This window comes from Schistocerca serialis, chromosome 5 (assembly GCF_023864345.2).
Source record: "Schistocerca serialis cubense isolate TAMUIC-IGC-003099 chromosome 5, iqSchSeri2.2, whole genome shotgun sequence".
NCBI classification, from domain to species: Eukaryota; Metazoa; Arthropoda; class Insecta; order Orthoptera; family Acrididae; genus Schistocerca; species Schistocerca serialis.
This window is the reverse complement of record NC_064642.1, coordinates 794147793-794165830: the sequence shown is the minus strand read 5'-3', so window position 1 is coordinate 794165830 and position 18038 is coordinate 794147793. Positions and strand designations below refer to the sequence as shown.

General features: G+C 40.5%; 1 protein-coding gene across 1 annotated transcript in view; it reads right to left on the bottom strand.

Moving 5' to 3' along the window:
• The window catches only part of LOC126481329 (endothelial differentiation-related factor 1 homolog), an 82825-nt gene that overhangs the window by 27447 nt on the left and 37340 nt on the right, over positions 1-18038 (bottom strand). Inside the window, exon 4 of the mRNA XM_050104997.1 lies at positions 352-445. Within this exon, the coding sequence (XP_049960954.1) occupies positions 352-445 (94 nt within the window). The remainder of the gene's footprint in view (positions 1-351; positions 446-18038) is intronic.

The window sequence follows — 18038 nt, the reverse complement described above, 5'->3', positions numbered from 1 at the left end:
TTTTTTACTATAATATGAAAAGGCACTTTCTACAAAATACATAGTTGAACAACAGGGCTATTATGGAAAGACAAAATTAAAATATTAATTTCCAATAATGGGACAAGCAACAGCAAATGACTGCCAAACTGAGAACACAGTGCAACAATTCGGAAAATACAAGTTGTATAGCGAGTAGAAAAATTGTGAAATCATTAAAGACTATTGCTGAAGATGGACATGTGAAGAAGTGCCTCTTTGACACTGCAGTAGATGTAATTAAAAAAGTTGTTAAACACTTGCAAATATAAAATGGGATCTACATATGCTGAACTGAATAATTAAATAATGCTAACAACATGAAAGACTCACCAATGGCTCTTTCTATTTTTCCGAGTACTATCTGGTTGGGAATACCACGGCCAGCTTCATAATCATTGATAACTTGCGGCTTCTCATTAACTTTCTGAAACAGAACACATACATACATCACTGTGGAAAAACAACAACATTTTTATGATTTATTTCAGTCTGAAGAAATCTGTTTACATGATTTTTAAATAACAAAATAATCACAGAGTTACAGTAAATTTTACATTTGCAAACTGAGATGCACAACTGTAAATAGGTTGAAGTTGGATACATTCGGAAATAGACAAGGTGGTGTCAGGATAAACAGGATTTCTGGTCAGGTGAATACACTGTTATCAACGCAAAATCAAACACAAGTAACAAAGGAATAAGACAAACTGTGACTGTTATTCATCAACAAGTTGAAAAACCAGAAATGCTTGAGTGTTTCAATGGAGCACTAAGCAATTATTGGCTGAAACAAATATGGTCTTCATGACAGTGTCTGTGATATTTCAGCAGTAAAACACAGTACAGTTATTTGCCAAAGAACTTGCATCATTTAGCTGGTGAACCTAAACCAGAGTTGTGGAACAAATATATCGAAGATTAATAAGTGATAATGAGCAGTTTAGCAACATGTCTATTAAATTCCATGTTTACATCTTTACAAGAATGATAAATATTGTTCACTCCTTTAAATCAGACCACTACTTTCTGGAACTAACTTACGTGAGTAATGCACAGAAGAAAATCATGTCACTACACTAAATATCGCTCCCACAGGTACTACAGAAATAAGAGTAGACTCGCTATAGTGCGTGTGTGTGTGTGTGTGTGTGTGTGTGTGTGTGTGTGTGTGTGTAAATAGTATTGTGGTATAGTGGTTATAGTCAATGGCTGGCAATGTGTGATCAATGGTAAAACTTGTGTCAGGTCTTCATTATTAATTCGCGTCAGATCTTAGTTTTAATAACAGTGGGAACAATGAGACTTCGAGAAAACACACACACACACACACACACACACACACACACACACACACACACACACAGTGATTGCCAAGAGAAGATGTAGATGTTTGAGTTCTTTTAAATTAGTTCAGCAGATTTTTCTCAAGGACTCATTGTTTCCACTGTTATTAAAACTAAGACCTGACACGAATTAATAATGAAGACCTGACAAGTTTTACCAGTCATCACACATTGCCAGCCATTGACTATAACCACTACACCAAAATACTATTTACAGTAAATGAAACCAACCAATGTTATTTGTAAACTAAGAAATCAACAACTTCAGCTCATTTTAAAAAAAAAAAAAAGACCACTAACACATTAGCCTCTGCAATCTATCCAGCATGAAAATTTGAGCCATAATTCTGATAGTAGCCTGTTATGATCTGCAAGTATAAATTTTAAACTTTCATACACACCTGTGTACCCCAAAATTACTGTTTTGACATGGGTAACATGCTTTGTTCATTGTGCTGAAGTGTGCGGTTTTTAACCTGTGGCTAGTGCCAGAGATACCTTTCCTTTGAACATTTTTATGTTGGAATTCACAAATGCAGTGTAAATGAATGAAACAAATTAGTGTGTCATTAAAGAAGTAGTATAACACTGTTTAGTTACTAACCTTGCTGTTGCAATTTTTTTTTTTTTTAAATGTTGGCACTGTTAAATGAAGTACATCTGCTGGATACATGCTATTCTTCAATGTGACTGGCACAATTAAATTGTAGATCTAAAATCATTACTTTCATTTCAAAATAATTCTCCTGTCACTTAGGTTTATTCATTTTGATTTTGAAGCAGATATATAGCTGCATGATACAATACAAGAGTACTGTCAAAATTAAAAATTAAAATAACTGAATATGTGTACAACATTTAAATCTTGCTACTGATATTACTTTCTATTTTTCGCATAGAGTAACATTTTCTCAATTAAAATTCCAGAATACATGAGCAGATTGGTGCACCACCAGTCTTCTCTTCCCCACTAAACAAAATCACACGAAGAAGGTGCTGGTTGTCACTCTGTTTTACAGTACTTCACACTTGGGCACTGGCAACTGTAGTACACCAGAGAGAGTGACAAATGACCAGTGCTCACAAAGTTTAAAAGCTGTACTTTCAGAAGGCCGTAACTGCCATTATCAGAATTGTGGACCAAATTTTCATGCAGGACTGATTGCTGGAGTCAATTTCTTGTAAGTGTACTTGTCTCTCCTTAAAATATGAGGTCAAGTTGATGATGTTTTCTTGTCAGTTACTAATGCAGAAATACGTAACAAATTAAAATGTAGATTTACTTCATTACTATTTCTTTTCTCACAGCTTGAGTAAAACTTGGCATTCACTGGTCCATAAAATGTACTTTTCAACACTTGAATTTTAAACAGAATTGTTTTGACAGTGTTTTGTGTTACTTTTGGAATGGTTCACTTCAATGTAAACTTTGCAAATGCTGGACGAGAATGTTATTCAAAATTAGGTACATTATCAGTTCAGTGTACATCCACATCAGAAGTTTTTCACTTAACAAAGCTTATTGTTTTTGAAAGTGCCAATATCTCTAATTATTCAAACCAAATGAAATAGTCTTGTGTAAACAGCTGGTATTCAGAGTCCAGATGTAGTTAATGGCTTCACAATTATTGAACAACCACACTTGGTGCTGTGAATATGAGATCAGATGAAAACTGCAGGTGGAAATGAATCTAGGATAAACTGAGTTTGTGCCAACTTGACAGTCAAGTTGCATGATAAGAAGAACATGGATGTTGACTGCATGCAACAACACAGACACGACAGATGGAAAAAGACTGACCAATGAAAAAATTACGGTACTTCAACATGTCAATAAAACTCTAGTACAAGACAATGTATCTCTGACAGGTTACTGAGATTATCAGATTAATCCCTAAGAATTGCACAGAAAGTTCATTCCTCATATTCTGAACCAGAGTATTTTAATTTCTCACACATGCTGACAGTAACAGAGCAACATGCATCCACAGCAAAACTTCGTCTTTAAAACAGGGAAGAAGACATTTAGAAATTTATGCAACAGGATGTGGAAGAGCTCACAGAGGTAGAGGCTCCGAGGAAGAGAAGCCTCTAAAGCACTGCATTTTCCTTTTCTTTTTTTTGTGAATAAACAGTCCTAGAGACGTGTACTCATGTTTAGTTTGATAAAAACAAATTTTAGTGAGAAATCTGAGAAATGAAATGTGTAACATATCATTATGTTTTTTTTACACCCTGTTTCATGGCTTGCTGAGCAGAAAAATTACTGACCACGGCTACCAGGCCAAGAAATATGAAACATTTCTAAAAGGAAGAGTATAAATGACAACACCAACAAAACACAAATATGCTCATAACTTTAACAATTCCAGTCTAAAGAGAGAAGCAAAGGAAAAATTACACACTTATGTGAACAGCCTTTCGACTGTTCAAGAGTTTTTGACATTTAATGTCTGATCTACTGATGAATTCCTGCACTAAAACTCAAAGAACTGGTCATTTCAGTTTATATATTTCTCACATGAAACAAAAAATGAAAACAAAGCCTTTACTGCATCATTTCATATCAAATTTGGGCAACAGTGGACCACACAAAACAAATACTCTAATCAGGTTCTCCCCCTACTTTTTCACTCATTTACTAGTTACTACACATTCAGACAGTACTGTTATATCAATAATTGTATAGTCAAATAATAAAAGGCCACCCCAGTTGTTGATACAAACTAAGTATAATACCAATTTCAGTCTTCACATCCCTGCCAATTTCAAATGGGTCTGAAAATTGTGCTATGATGAATCAATGTCAAACTGCTTCATTCTTTCACTCTGCTATTGTTTTTGTTATTGTGTCAAGATTCTTCCACATTGCTTCACTTTTCTTGAAAACCCTGAAATTTTTCATTTTGGTTCTGAAGTTTTCTGTTTTTAACAACTTACTCAAATAATTTTATCTTTTCTAAATCACTGAGTATCTTTCTTTCATCTACTGATTTTTGTTCCTCCTATTATTCAAATATTACAATGTTCTTTTAGTTACTCTGTTGTCCTACCTTCTCCAGATTGTCAAGAGTTAGGAGATTATTTGTTAACACAGTTCTCTGTTGCATCTTAATTTATAATTGTCTTCTCTGTCTACAGTGGGTCCCTGAATTTTTTGAAGTAGTGTCCTCTTTTTCCTTGAATTTTGCTATTTCTCCTACTTCATGTGTGGCAATGCACTCTGCAACATGAAGTGCTTGTGGTTTTATAAATGTTCTAAAGTACCTAATATTTTCTTATTAATGGAGTACATTTTTTACTGTAGGTGTTCTCTTTGAGTCAATGTGATATCTTCTGGAAAATGGTGTTATTTGCCTCTTTGCTCACCCCAATGATTTTTCCTCAGTATTTAAAGTCTTTAATTTCATTGATTTATCCAAAACTTTTTTTGCAATTTTGGGGAACTACAATATTTGTCATAGACTGCATCAATTTCATAAAAATTGAAAGTAACTGTTTACTCATTGTGGAATAATCAAGATATCGCCAAGTATACAGACAACACCACATTTTGACTCTGAAGGTTTCCTGTTACCTACTGCAAAATGTATTGGTACCCTTCCAATAAGTGATCCAACACAAGACTCCTGGCTTGAGAAGATTTCTATGAACGAATTACTGTGCTAGTAGATTAACGGACACTTGACTGGACATTTAGAATTATGCTGCATTTTAATAATAATAATAAAGGACATCAAGGTCAGCACTCAAACACCCAACGCAAGAGTGAGACAGCCCACCAGGGTAGCTCTGATGCAAAGAGTAACATGTTCAATCAGCAAGATAGATATAGAATTTAAGAAACTGTGATAAGCTATGAAGTACAGATCATTCTGTTTACATACACATACCAGGCTCTGAGAAGGAAACAAACTATTTGTCATGTTGACAAATAAATCAATATGTACAGATGCATCTTTAGAAGAGTTTGCAAACATACAAGGTGGATGTAAAAGTGCAATGGACCCAAAAGATGAAAATAATCAAGGATGTACAAACTCATGCTGAAAACTTAATACCAAACTTTTTGGCATGCTTTTTTATAACTTACCATATTAGGCATGGAAACGAGACATCAACATTCGGCAAACTGTTTTAGTGTGGTTAACAAGTACTAATATAACATCAGCACTATCCAAAGGGCATTTTAGTGTATTATGTTCCTATCCTCCTCTTCAAAATCTCGCAAGCCTGGTTCAAGAACTGTGGTAGGTGACAGGACTCCTCAAAGAATGATTGTCTTTCTGCTGTTCACTTGTCTCACAAAATGTCACACCCAACTTGAGCACAGGAAACTGACAATAGGGGTTAAGCAAGTGATGTTCACTTTGCTGACCAGAATACAAATGGAGCACAAAATGAGCTAATGAGTAAAAGCAGCCGGCATCAAATCTGTGGGTCATTCCATGTAAACACACACACTTTGTTGGATCCTAAAGCGACCAACTCAAAATTTAGTCATATTCGGTACATGATTACCTTCATGCCTAATAGTAAAACTGTCAAAAAGCGCTCTCCTAACTCTTAATTATTATTCATAAATTCTGGTTTAAAGACTCAAGGGTGTGTACCGGATCATCGGTCAGGCACCAATTACCTATTTTCAGAGATCTACTACTTAGTAGTGAGTTGACACACAGACCTCAGTCTTTTATTTGCATTTAGAGTATACGCCATTAAGTTGATATGATGTACAAAAGGTAGGCTGCATTGTTCAGATTTTTTCTGAAATATGTTGCAAAACCCTTTTTCCATACTGCTCTTAAAATTGGTGATTTTGTAAAAAAACTGTAACTTTGTACCGAAAAACAGTACATACCTCAGCTTGTTTACTGCAACATTTTAGACCTAGTATTAAGTAGAAATGATACTGAAAACATTTGGCACCAGAATTAATGGTTCTTACCTCCGATTGAAGTTGGCTCCGTCAGGAAAAAAAATCATCAAATTTGTCTGTTTGTTTTGTTTTAGGGAGCAAAAACAGCTAGGATCATACATGCCCATGTCAGAACTGTAGAAAACAAAGACTAAAAAGGAGTTAAAAGTGACTACACATTTAGCCCAATCAACAGAAGGAAAGACAGTTGAAACAGGGACTTTCTCTTGGCAAAAGGGCCATAAAAGATGCCTTAGAGACAGCGGAGGTTCTGAACTAAAAATTAACTGTCTTTCGCAATATTACTACGTTGGATAAAAAGTAAAACGTAAGCAACAGCCTGTGCATCGTTCACTAAAACAGCTGATAACTCAGAAGGAAAACATAAATGAGAATGTTAAGTGTTAAAAAAAAAAATGGCATTGTCAGGAAACGTCGAATCATCAAAGTTAGAGAACAGTGAGCACAAAGTGGTGGGGGATCACCACTTCACAAATGGTGACTGCTAAAAAGGCAGTGACCAATACACAACACTGCTAAAATGACCTGCTCGTGGCGAGAGGGATGAAGGGAGGTCAGCCAAGCTGCTGGAGAGGTTTAATTCCCCGTAGCTCGTTCCCATGAATGGAAGACCAGTGCTGATGCCAAAGTGACACCATCTGCCGATAGGTGGCAACACAGATATCATCAGAAGGAATGGCAGAACTACTGGGCTGAGGTAGCAGGAATGCAGCCTTGGCAGCAGCGTCAGCAGCCTCATTTCCAATAACACTGACATGACCAGGGATCGATGTAAACATCACAGTGGTTCCAACAACAGTGAGCAAGTGAAAGCTTTCCTGGACCCGTTGCACTACAGGATGGACAGTGTACAGCACAGACAGACTCTGAAGGGAGCAACATGTCGGAGTATATGACAATTGAAAAGCCTGTGTCACCGGACGTACTGCACGGTATGATACAGGATGAAGAGCTCCATTGTAAATACTGAGCAGAGTTCAGAAGCAGATAACATAAATCTGTCAGTTCCAACAATGAACGCACACCGGACACAGTCAGTCCAAGAGCCATCAGTGTACAAAAAAGTACTATCATGAAGTTCTGTGCAAAGGTCGAGAAACTTACGGCGATACAGCGAGTCTGGAGTAGTGACCTTTGTAAATGAATGAAGTCCAAGATGAACACAAGCTGCTGGACGAAGCCAAGGTGATGGAAGGGCTCACACCCACTGGGAAAGTGGCAGTTCGTGTGAAGGTAAGCTACCGGAGCAAGCACCAAAAGTAAACTCCAGGAGGTAACAGAACAGGCCGCATAGTGGGGTCTTTGGTGTGACGTCATAAGCGAGTGACTGCGTGTGAGATCGCTCTCTAAGTTTTCATATATTTTTAGGTTTCAGATACATATTTTAACGGTTTTTGTGATAATATTTACTATATAAGTGACGCATTAGTGGTTTCTTCATTCACCTCTGCCTTTCTTGTGTTGTGACCTGATATTTGTGAGTGTTTCGTATCGAGCAACTTAACCTCTTGCCTGTGTTTACATTCCGCGCTGACCAGTTGCAGCTGTAGCGGCGCATCGAAAGCTAAGTACTGATTAATTGTTTGTGTACAGCGGTTTATTTAGGAACTTTAGTAGTCTTCAACCGGTGTTCTTGGTGTTTTCTGGTGAAATAATTTCAGAAGAACCTTTTGGGAACTGTTTTCAGCTTCGTTACTGTGTCATTAGACGTTTGATTCTCTTTCTGTATTAGTCTTTTGTTATATTCATATTTGCTGTTTATTAATACTCTTAATAATAGTAGTTACTTCCCTTGTAGAGTAAGTTTGTGATTATTGTAGTCAGGTTTTTAACATCTTCTTATTGTAGTAGCGGAACTTAGAAAAAGTAAAATTTTACCATGAGTGAGAAGTGGGGGCTTTGCCGTAGGTTCGTGAGTAGTGGATTGCAGTGTGAGACTTGTTTGAAATATTTTCACTGGGGGGAATGCAGTGGGGAAGCCAGTGGGCATTCTGGTGAGATCCTCTCCTGGAACTGCAGGTTATCTAGCAAGAGTAAGTTGATAGAGGAGCAGGAGCGTTAAGATCTGTGCCCTTCAGGTGCAGTTGAAAAACGCACAGGAGGAGCTAGATAGGATGAGGAGGGAGAAGGGGGTTGGGAATGGGAGCTGGCTGTTGGCAAGAGATCTGCTAGGAGAAGAAGATTTTCAGATAGTTTTACTATTGGTGTTTACAATCGATATGACCAACTGTCAGAGTCTAGTGGAGAGGAATCTCTAGTAGCTGTAGATGTAGGAAGTATGCAGCAGACCTCAGTAGTTACTGTGCCTAGAACAGTTGCAAAATCGAAGAGGAAGAAGGAGGTTCTGCTGTTAGGTAGTTCTCATGGCAGAGGTGTAGGCCAGCAGTTGCAGGAAGTGCTGGGGAGTGAGTATCAGGTCACCAGCATTGTGAAGCCTAATGCAGGGTTGGCTCAGGTGACTGTTAACATAGGGGGGGTTATGTAGGGATTTTACTGAAGAGGACCAGGTAGTGATTGTGGGTGAGGCTGGTAATAGTATTCATAGGGATGGGGAGTATAACATAGATGGTGAACTGGAAAAGATAGCCACTCAGACTGGCAACACGAATGTGCATTTCGTGGAACTGTTTCAGCGTCACGATCGGCCTCATCTTAATACAGCCGTCAGGCGTAACAACATGAGACTTTGGGGTGCGCTGATGACAGAAAGCATGGGTCACATTTCAGTTGGTGTCGGTGGAGTCTATCAGCAGGACGGGTTTCACTAGACATGGCCTGCACCTCAACAGGTATGGGAAAGGGAGGTTGGCAAAGCTTATAGGTGACAGCATAGGTGGGGGTGGTGGGATCACTCATGGGAAAATTCCTGCAGTAGTGGGTGTTAGAGCTGCACCTTTTTTAGATTGAAGTCAGCTGATAGGTATTCCTGCTTAAGGGAAGTGCCTCTAACAAGGGAACCACTTTTGACAAAGCTTAGGTATTCGAGTAATGAGGGAATTATTATATTTCATCAAAATATACAAGGTATTAGAGATAAAGTTAGTGAACTGCTTATAGATGTTGCCTCTGAAATTATTGGTATATCTGAACACATCTTAAATAAGGAGATAATTCAGAGGCTTCCTTTACCAGGATACAGGTTGGTTGGCAGCTTTTCGAGGAGCTCTTTGCGGTGTGGGGGAGTAGCCATGTATGTGAAAAACAGCATCTCATTTGAGTCAATTGATGTTTCAAAGTACTGCACTGAAAAGGTGTTTGAATGTTGTGCAGGTGTGGTTAAATTTAACGGAGCTAAACTTCTAACTGTTGTTATTTATAGATCCCCAGACTCCGATTTCACAACGTTTTTGCTAAAGCTAGAGGAGGTTCTTGGTTCAGGAAATACAAAAAGTTAGTTATATGTGGTGACTTCAATATTAATTGTATAAGTGATTGTGCAAGGAAGAGGATGCTGGTAGACCTCTTTAATTCATATAATCTTATGCAAACCGTGATCTTTCCAACGAGAGTGCAAGGGAACAGTAGAACAACCATAGACAACATTTTTGTTCATTCCTCATTACTAGAAGGGCATTCTGTTAGCAAAAAGGTGAATGGCCTTTCAGATCATCATGCACAAATTTTAACTCTAAAAGATTTTTGTGCTGCAACACGTGTTAAATATAGTCATCAGCTCTTCAGGGAAGCTGATCCAGTTGCTGTAGAGACCTTTGTAAACATTATAAAGGAACAAAAATGGCAAGATGTTTATAGCGCTGATACAGTAGACGATAAATATAATGCTTTTCTCAAGACTTATCTCATGCTCTTTGAAAGTTGCTTTCCGTTAGAACGTTTAAAACAGGGTACAAGCACAAACAGGCAGCCTGGGTGGCTGACTAGAGGGATAAGAATATCTTGTAGAACAAAGTGGCCATTATATCAAAACGTTAGAAACAGTCAAAATCTAAATGCAGCAGCCCATTACAAACAGTATTGTAAGGTGCTTAAAAATGTTATTAGGAAGGCAAAAAGTATGTGGTATGCAGATAGAATAGCTAAGTCTCAGGATAAAATTAAAACCACATGGTCAGTCGTAAAGGAAGTTGCTGGTCTGCAGAGACAGGTCGAGGATATAGAATCAGTGAGTAGTGGGAATGTCCGTGTTACTGATAAGTCGCATATATGTACAGTATTTAATTATCACTTTCTGAATATAGCAGGTGAACTAAATAGAAACCTAGTCCCAACAGGGAATCATATAGCGCTCTTAGAAAAAAGTGTTCCGAGACTGTTACCTGAAATGCTCCTCCATGATACTGACAAGAGGGAGATTGAGTTAATAATTAAATCACTAAAGACAAAGAACTCTCATGGATATGACGGGGTATCTAGCAGAATACTGAAGTATTGTTCTATGTATGTTAGCCCAGTTCTCAGCCATATCTGTAACTTTTCCTTTAGGAGTGGTCGGTTTCCTGACCGATTAAAGTACTCGGTAGTGAAGCCACTTTATAAAAAGGGAGACATTGATAATGTTGACAATTTTAGACCTATTTCTATGCCATTGGTGTTTGCTAAAATTATCGAGAAGGTTGTATATACAAAGTTACTCAAGCATTTAAATTCACATAATTTGCTGTCAAATGTTCAGTTTGGTTTTAGAAATGGTTTAACAACTGAAAATGCTATATTCTCTTTTCTCTGTGATGTTTTGGACGGACTAAATAAAAGGTTGCGAACGCTAGGTATTTTCTTTGATTTAACCAAGGCTTTTGACTGTGTTGACCACAAAATATTACTGCAGAAGTTGGACCATTATGGAGTAAGGGGAGTAGCTTACAATTGGTTCGCCTCTTACTTTAAGAACAGAAAGTAGAGGGTAATTCTCCGCAATATTGAGAGTGGTAGTGATGCTCAGTCCCAATAGGGCACTGTTAAGTGGGGCATTCCCCAAGGGTCGGTGCTGGGGCCACTGCTGTTTCTTATTTATATAAATGATATGCCTTCTAGTATTACAGGTGATTCAAAAGTATTTCTGTTTGCTGATGACACCAGCTTGATAGTGACGGATCTTGTGTGTAATACTGAAACAGTAACAAATAATGTAGTTCATGAAATAAGTTCGAGGCTTGTGGGAAATAATTTGATGCTAAATCACAGTAAGACTCCGTTTTTACAGTTTCTAACTCACAATTCAACAAGAACCGATATTTTGATCAGACAGAATAGGCATATTATAAGCGAGACGGAACAGTTCAAGTTCCTAGGCGTTCGGATAGATAGTAAGCTGTTGTGGAAAGCCCATGTCCAGGATCTTGTTCAGAAGCTAAATGCTGCTTTATTTACCATTAGAACAGTATCTGAAATAAGTGACACTTCAACACGAAAAGTAGTCTACTTCGCATATTTTCATACGCTTATGTCGTATGATATTATTTTTTGGGGTAATTCTTCTGATTCAAAAAGGGTATTTTTGGCTCAAAAACGGGCTGTTCGAGCTATATGTGGTGTAAGTTCGAGAACCTCTTGTCGACCCCTATTCAAAAATCTGGGAATTCTGACACTGCCCTCACAGTATATATTTTCTTTAATGTCGTTTGTTATTAGCAATATTAGCCTATTCCCAAGAGTTAGCAGCTTTCACTCAGTTAATACTAGGCAGAAATCAAATCTGCATGTAGAATGCACTTCCTTGACTCTTGTGCAGAAAGGAGTGCAGTATTCTGCTGCATCCATTTTCAATAAGCTACCACAAGAACTCAAAAATCTTAGCAGTAGCCCAAACACTTAAGTCTAAACTGAAGAGTTTCCTCATGGCTCACACCTATTCTGTTGAGGAGCTCCTGGAAGAGCTAAAAAATTAAGCAAATTCCAGTGTTACATTGTTGATTTTCTTCATTTAAACTTACGACTTGTCACCTGAATATGTTTTTTTATATTTCATTTTATCTGTTTCTAATATCGTGTTATAATTTCATGTATTGACTCGTTCCATGACCATGGAGATTTCTCCTTAATTTGGTCCCACGGAACAATAAATAAATAAAAATAAAGGAATCATCGAAAAAGGATGCATAGGATGGGTGGCAAATGTCAAATGTGTGTGCTGAGGAGAACATCATGACAGTATAACAACAGTAGTTCAGCAGCTTTTGCACAGACACTCAACCAGACTACTGTAAAAGGTGCCAGTGGTCAAACGGATGCCACAATTGTAGATTGTATTGAGATGGACCAACACCCAGTCTAGTTTCGAATGGATGAGGGACCGATACAAACGGAGGAGGGTGGTTCGATCCACTCCCCAGGAAGTACCACTGAGGACATGAACATCGAGGGACTCCGTACAGTGGGTGGCCAGGTAAGTCGTGGGAAGACCACAAATGCATGAACCCAAGGAATTTTGGGGTTTCAATAAATGGAAGAGCAACAGGCCAAGATGTAAAGACAGTGGAAGAAACAAATTCCGCCACCAGAAATTCAAGCAAATGGTTTTGTCAATGGAAAAGTGAAAGCCATTGTCGAAGCTCCACAAAGAAAGATGATAGAGACAACACTGAAGATGCTGCTCAAGGAGACAAGTCCGTGGAGAACTGCAACAGATTGAAAAATCGTTGACAAAAAGGGAGCCAGAGATGCCTGGCAGGAGACAGGCCACAACAGAGTTAATGTCGATAGCAAAGAGGACAACGCTCAGGGTAAATCCCTGAGGCACACTGGTTTCCTGGATAAAGTTGTCTGACAAGGCAGAACCCACACGTACCTTAAAAACATGGTTTTTTAAAAATCCCCGAAGGAAACAGAGCAGCCAACCATGGAAGCCCCATGTGTAGAGACTACGGAGGATACCAGACCTCCAGCTCGTGTCATATGCTTTCTCCAAATCAAAAAACATGGCAACAGTCTGGTGTTTCTGCAGAAAACCATTCGGGACATCGGCTGACGAAAGTGACAAGATGTTCAACTGCAGAACGGCACACTCAAAATCGACACTGTGTAGTGGTTAGTAAATTGCAAGACTCGAGCCACCACACCAGTCAGGCATGAATCGTACATTCCATCACCTTGCAAACACAGCTGGTAACAGAAATTGGGTAGTAGCTAGAAAGGTGTTTGTCTTTACTGGGTTTAGGTATGGGTATGGGTATGACAGTGACTTCATGCCAGTGTCTGGGAAATGTGCCCTCTACCCGGATGCAATTGTACTTATGAAGGAGAAAGGAGCTGCAACATGTGAATGTGAACACCATCTGGCCCTTGGGCAGAGGATCCAGATGAAGTGAGAGCATGATCTAGCTCCCTCATAGTAAAGGTGACATTGTATCATTAACGATTCTGAGAAGAGAAGGGTGTTGTCCAAGCCACCTCCACTTGTTTCCAATGGAGGAAGGCAGGGTGATAGTACGTGGAGCTCAAAAACTCATCAAAATAGTTGGCCAAGGTGTTGGAGCTAGCAATAGGGTCCACTATGACATCATCTGCTACATCAGGCTGGAAATTCAGGAATGGACCTTGTCCCATCTGAGAGCTGTCAAAGGTTGGCCCACACAATTTAAGAGGGAGTGCAACTGTTGAAAGTACTAGTAAATGAAATCCAGCTAACTTTGTTGCTATCATTAAGAATGTGATGACACTGTGTATGCAACTTTTAATAGATAATGCAGACAACATAAGATGACTATAATTAAATGCGGGGAGCATCTCTCTGTGCACAAATTGCATTGCAACATGGATCAGTCCGTCAAGGGACTGGGACATGGTGCAGTAAAGATGGAGTGTGAGGAATGGAACAGTCTGCGGTGGTAAGGATAACATTCGTAAGGTATTCTAGCTGGTCATCACAACTGGGGAAATGTTGTTCATCGAAGGTCATAAAGAAGGAATAAAGCTGTCATCTGGCTGTACATGTACGTGGGGTAGGCGTCAGCAAACTGATAGCACACAGGAAATGATCGCTTGCATACGTGTCAGAGAGAATGGACCACTCGAGATGACAGGCAAGCTGGGCAGTGCAGGAGAGGTGTATGTTGAGTCTGAAACGAACGTGGGTGCTCCAATGTTAAGGCAGTTGAGGTTGAGGTGATCGAGGTCAGCCAAGGGGGTACCTCTGACAGCTTCTGGGAGAACCCCACAGGGGATGGTGCACATTGTATTTGCAGAGCAGCAGAATGGGGTCAAGGAGTTGCCCTATAAGCCGGTGGAAGTCTGCCCTTGTGACACTGAATGACAAAGGGGTGTAAACGGTACATAGGGAAAAGGTGAAGTGAGTAAGGAAAATGCAGACTGCAACAACCTGAAGCCGGGTAGTCAGGGAGATAGTTTGACTATGAATGTCATATCAGATGTGCAGCACGACTGCCCCACGAGATGGAATACTGTCAAGAGGTCACGGCAGTAGTGAGGATGCAATTTTGTTTCCTGGAGGCAGAGAACAAGTGGATACTGCAATTCCATGAGCAGCCGTAATTCCTCTTTGTTGGATCTAAGGCTGTGAATGTTCCCTTGGAGGAGAGTCATAATGAGGAAAGCGGGGAAGGGGGGGGGGTCACCTCGGCAGCTGCTGAATGATAACCTTTGAAGACTCAGCGCTACAGGTCACATAAGCTGGAGGATCCTACTCCATAAGATCTACAGAGATGTCGGTATTCTCCCCGTCGGTCTGTGGAACCTAGGGCAGAAAAACGGTTGGTGTTGTGACCAGCAACACGGAAGTCAGCTTAGTGAGGGTATCACATGGTGACACCATTGAAGAGGATCTCTGTGTTTGATATCTTAGAGCCTTTTCAGGTGGCCGATGATGATTCAGAAGTTTGTTGGCTGGAAGGATGTAAAAAAGTCTTTGTGGGAGTTTTCCTTCTGTCCTTTCCAGCCTGCCTATTGCGTAGCAGGTGTCTTTGCCCTTGGAGGTGAAAGTTTGGTGGTTTGTTGCACAGCTGGAGGAGGATGAGACATGAATGTGACTGATACTGGGAGATTTTACAACGCAGTGCTGAATTTTAGGTCACATGTCTGTGTGGACATGTCCTTCGTGGAGTGAGATGTAGAAAGAACATTACTGTAAGTTCTGGATGGTAAAACACAGTGTTTCCCACTAGCCAAAACCTTCGAGCAACAGGGTAAGGCACTTTTTCCTTCACCCAGATCTCTTGGATGGCCTGTTCATCGAGATACATGGGACAATCTCAGGAGGAGGCTACATAGTTGCCAATGCAATTGATACAGCGGGGAGGAGCCGGACAATTGCCCTCATGAGCATCCCTACCACAGGTTACAGATTTGGTCGAGTGTGGATTGGTTGGTTGGTTGGCTTGGGGTACAATGGGACCAAACTAGAGGGTCATCAGTCCCTTCCCCCGACGCAAGCAAAGCTCAAGGTACAAAAACACCCAACACCACATCTAAAAAGAAAACAAATGGAACAAACAAAGAAGGGGAAAACTTACACCACAAGGAAAAGCAGATGAAGGCATTAAAATCATAGAACATATGGTCTGGGCTGGCTGATCACAATAATAAAAGAGGATGAGAAGCCACTCTGCAACACATTAAAATGTCCACCCCAAAAAGACAAGGCGGGATGAACACATGTAGGGAAAAGATGACCACCAAGACAAACAAATGCAAAGAAAGTGCGACAGAGTTAAAATGGAGGGAGGGTGGCGACCTCAGAGAGAAGTGGGCAGTCCAGCAAGATGTGAACGACAGTCGTATGTGAGCCACAGTGGTGAGTCCTCGCGATGGAGGTGTTAGCCACATATGGCCAATGCAGAGCCGGCACAGAACCACAGAGTACCTGCAAGAGGCCCGTATGGAGGTTTTCCATACATTTGTAGTCACTTTAAGGGCACGCAGTTTGTTGGGCATACTGAGATTATGCCATTCCCTCTCCCAAAGCTGAAAAACCTTATGGCGTAATAATGATCACAGGTCTGTTACAGGGATGCCGATCTCCAGAAGCGGTTTCCGTGTAGCCTATTTGGCCAGCCAGTTGGCAGGTTCAGTGGCAAGTTCATTTCCTGGGATTCCAACGTGTCCTGGGTCCACACAAACACCACGGAATGACTAGACCATTCCGGGGCATAGATGGACTCCTGGATGGTTACTACCAAAGGATGGCGGGGTAGCACTGGTCGACATCTTGTAGGCTGCTCTAGAAGTCAGTACAGGGAATAAATGACTCACTAAGGCATGAGCGGATGTGCTCAAGAGCATGAGAAATGGCTGCCAGCTCTGCAGTGAAAACACTGCAGCCATCTGGCGAGGAGTGCTGCTCATTACATCCTCCATGAACATAAGTAAAGCCAACGTGAACAATAGCCATCGAGCCGACAATGTAAACCACTTCATGGTCCTGCTACATGTCAAGATTCAACAGGAAGTGACAGCAGAGAGCTGCAGGGTTATCTGAGTTCTTAGGGCCATGTGAAAGGTCCAGGTGAAGCTTCAGCCGAGGTGTACACCATGTAGGTGTACATGAATGGACCTCGAGTATAGGTGGTAAAGGCAAGGACTCCACTTCAGAGAGATCAAATGTGAACTGCAATCTTAAGCCCTGACCTGGGCCTCCGACGATGCGGGATGGGATGGGAAAAGGAGACAGTAATTCGGATGCTCAGGAGAACTATGAATGTGTGCAACGTAACTGGCGAGCAGTTGTGCACGCCTAACCTTCAATGGAGGGACTCTTGCCTCCACCAGGACACTGGTCACCAGACTTGTCCTAAAAGCTTCTGTTGCCAGTCCAACGCCACAGTGGTGCACTGAGTCGAGTAAACACAACAGTGAGGATGCTGCTGAACCATAAACCAGACTCCCATAGTCAAGGCGGGATTGAGCAAGGGCTCTGTAGAGCTGCAGCAGTGTAGAGCGATCTGCACCCCAGTTGGTGTTGCTCAGGCAGCGGAGGGCAAGTGCAAGGATGCTGAGGAGCTCCCACTCTGTATATGGAGCATTATAGGGTTCACTGTGACATTCAGTGAGCAAGAGGGCTCTCCTTTCCATCTGCCATTTGAGGGTGCGAAATGCCGACGGATAATTTTCTGATGCGGTGGCTTGAGCATAGTGCTCAGCAATTGAGTTTGCGTTGGTAGATAACACGCCACTGATGTTAATGCCAGTAACACCTGTCAGAGTCTGGTACCCAAAAACACGTCTGATCTTCATCTAGACTTGGGAAGGCGATGTATCAGGGTGTATACGTGGAAGAGGGAAAAAAATTCCCGGATTTTTCCCGGATTTCCCTGTTAAAGATACACTTTCTCCCAGATGAAAATACACATTTCCTGTGTTAAATGTGCCAGTAAAATTTTTAAGGACATAAACGTCTGATCTTCTGGGCTTGAAATTATTCTGAATGGTCACTTTCAAAGAGTTGATTTTTGAATGAGAGGTAAATGCTCTGTGATTTAAGAAATTCATCGCACATTCGAGCACAGAGTTCATCTTGCGTAAAAGGAAATTTACTTGGAAAGTAACGCTTTTCAAACAACCATTTGGAATATTTTTCCACGACCTATTAGAAATAGGTTCGCTTTAGCAGTTGCCAGAGAGCGCCAGATAACCTGCGTCACTGTGCTTACACAGCTGCGATGCCACAGGAAGATCTTACATTATTTCACAAAAGAAACAAGACATTAGAGGATACTCCAAGAGCATGGGAGCTTTGTGAACCATAGTAAAATGCATAATTCGGCTTAAAGTGCACATTCGTATGTCCAGATTCGGATGTAAATTTTTTGGGAGTACCAGTACTG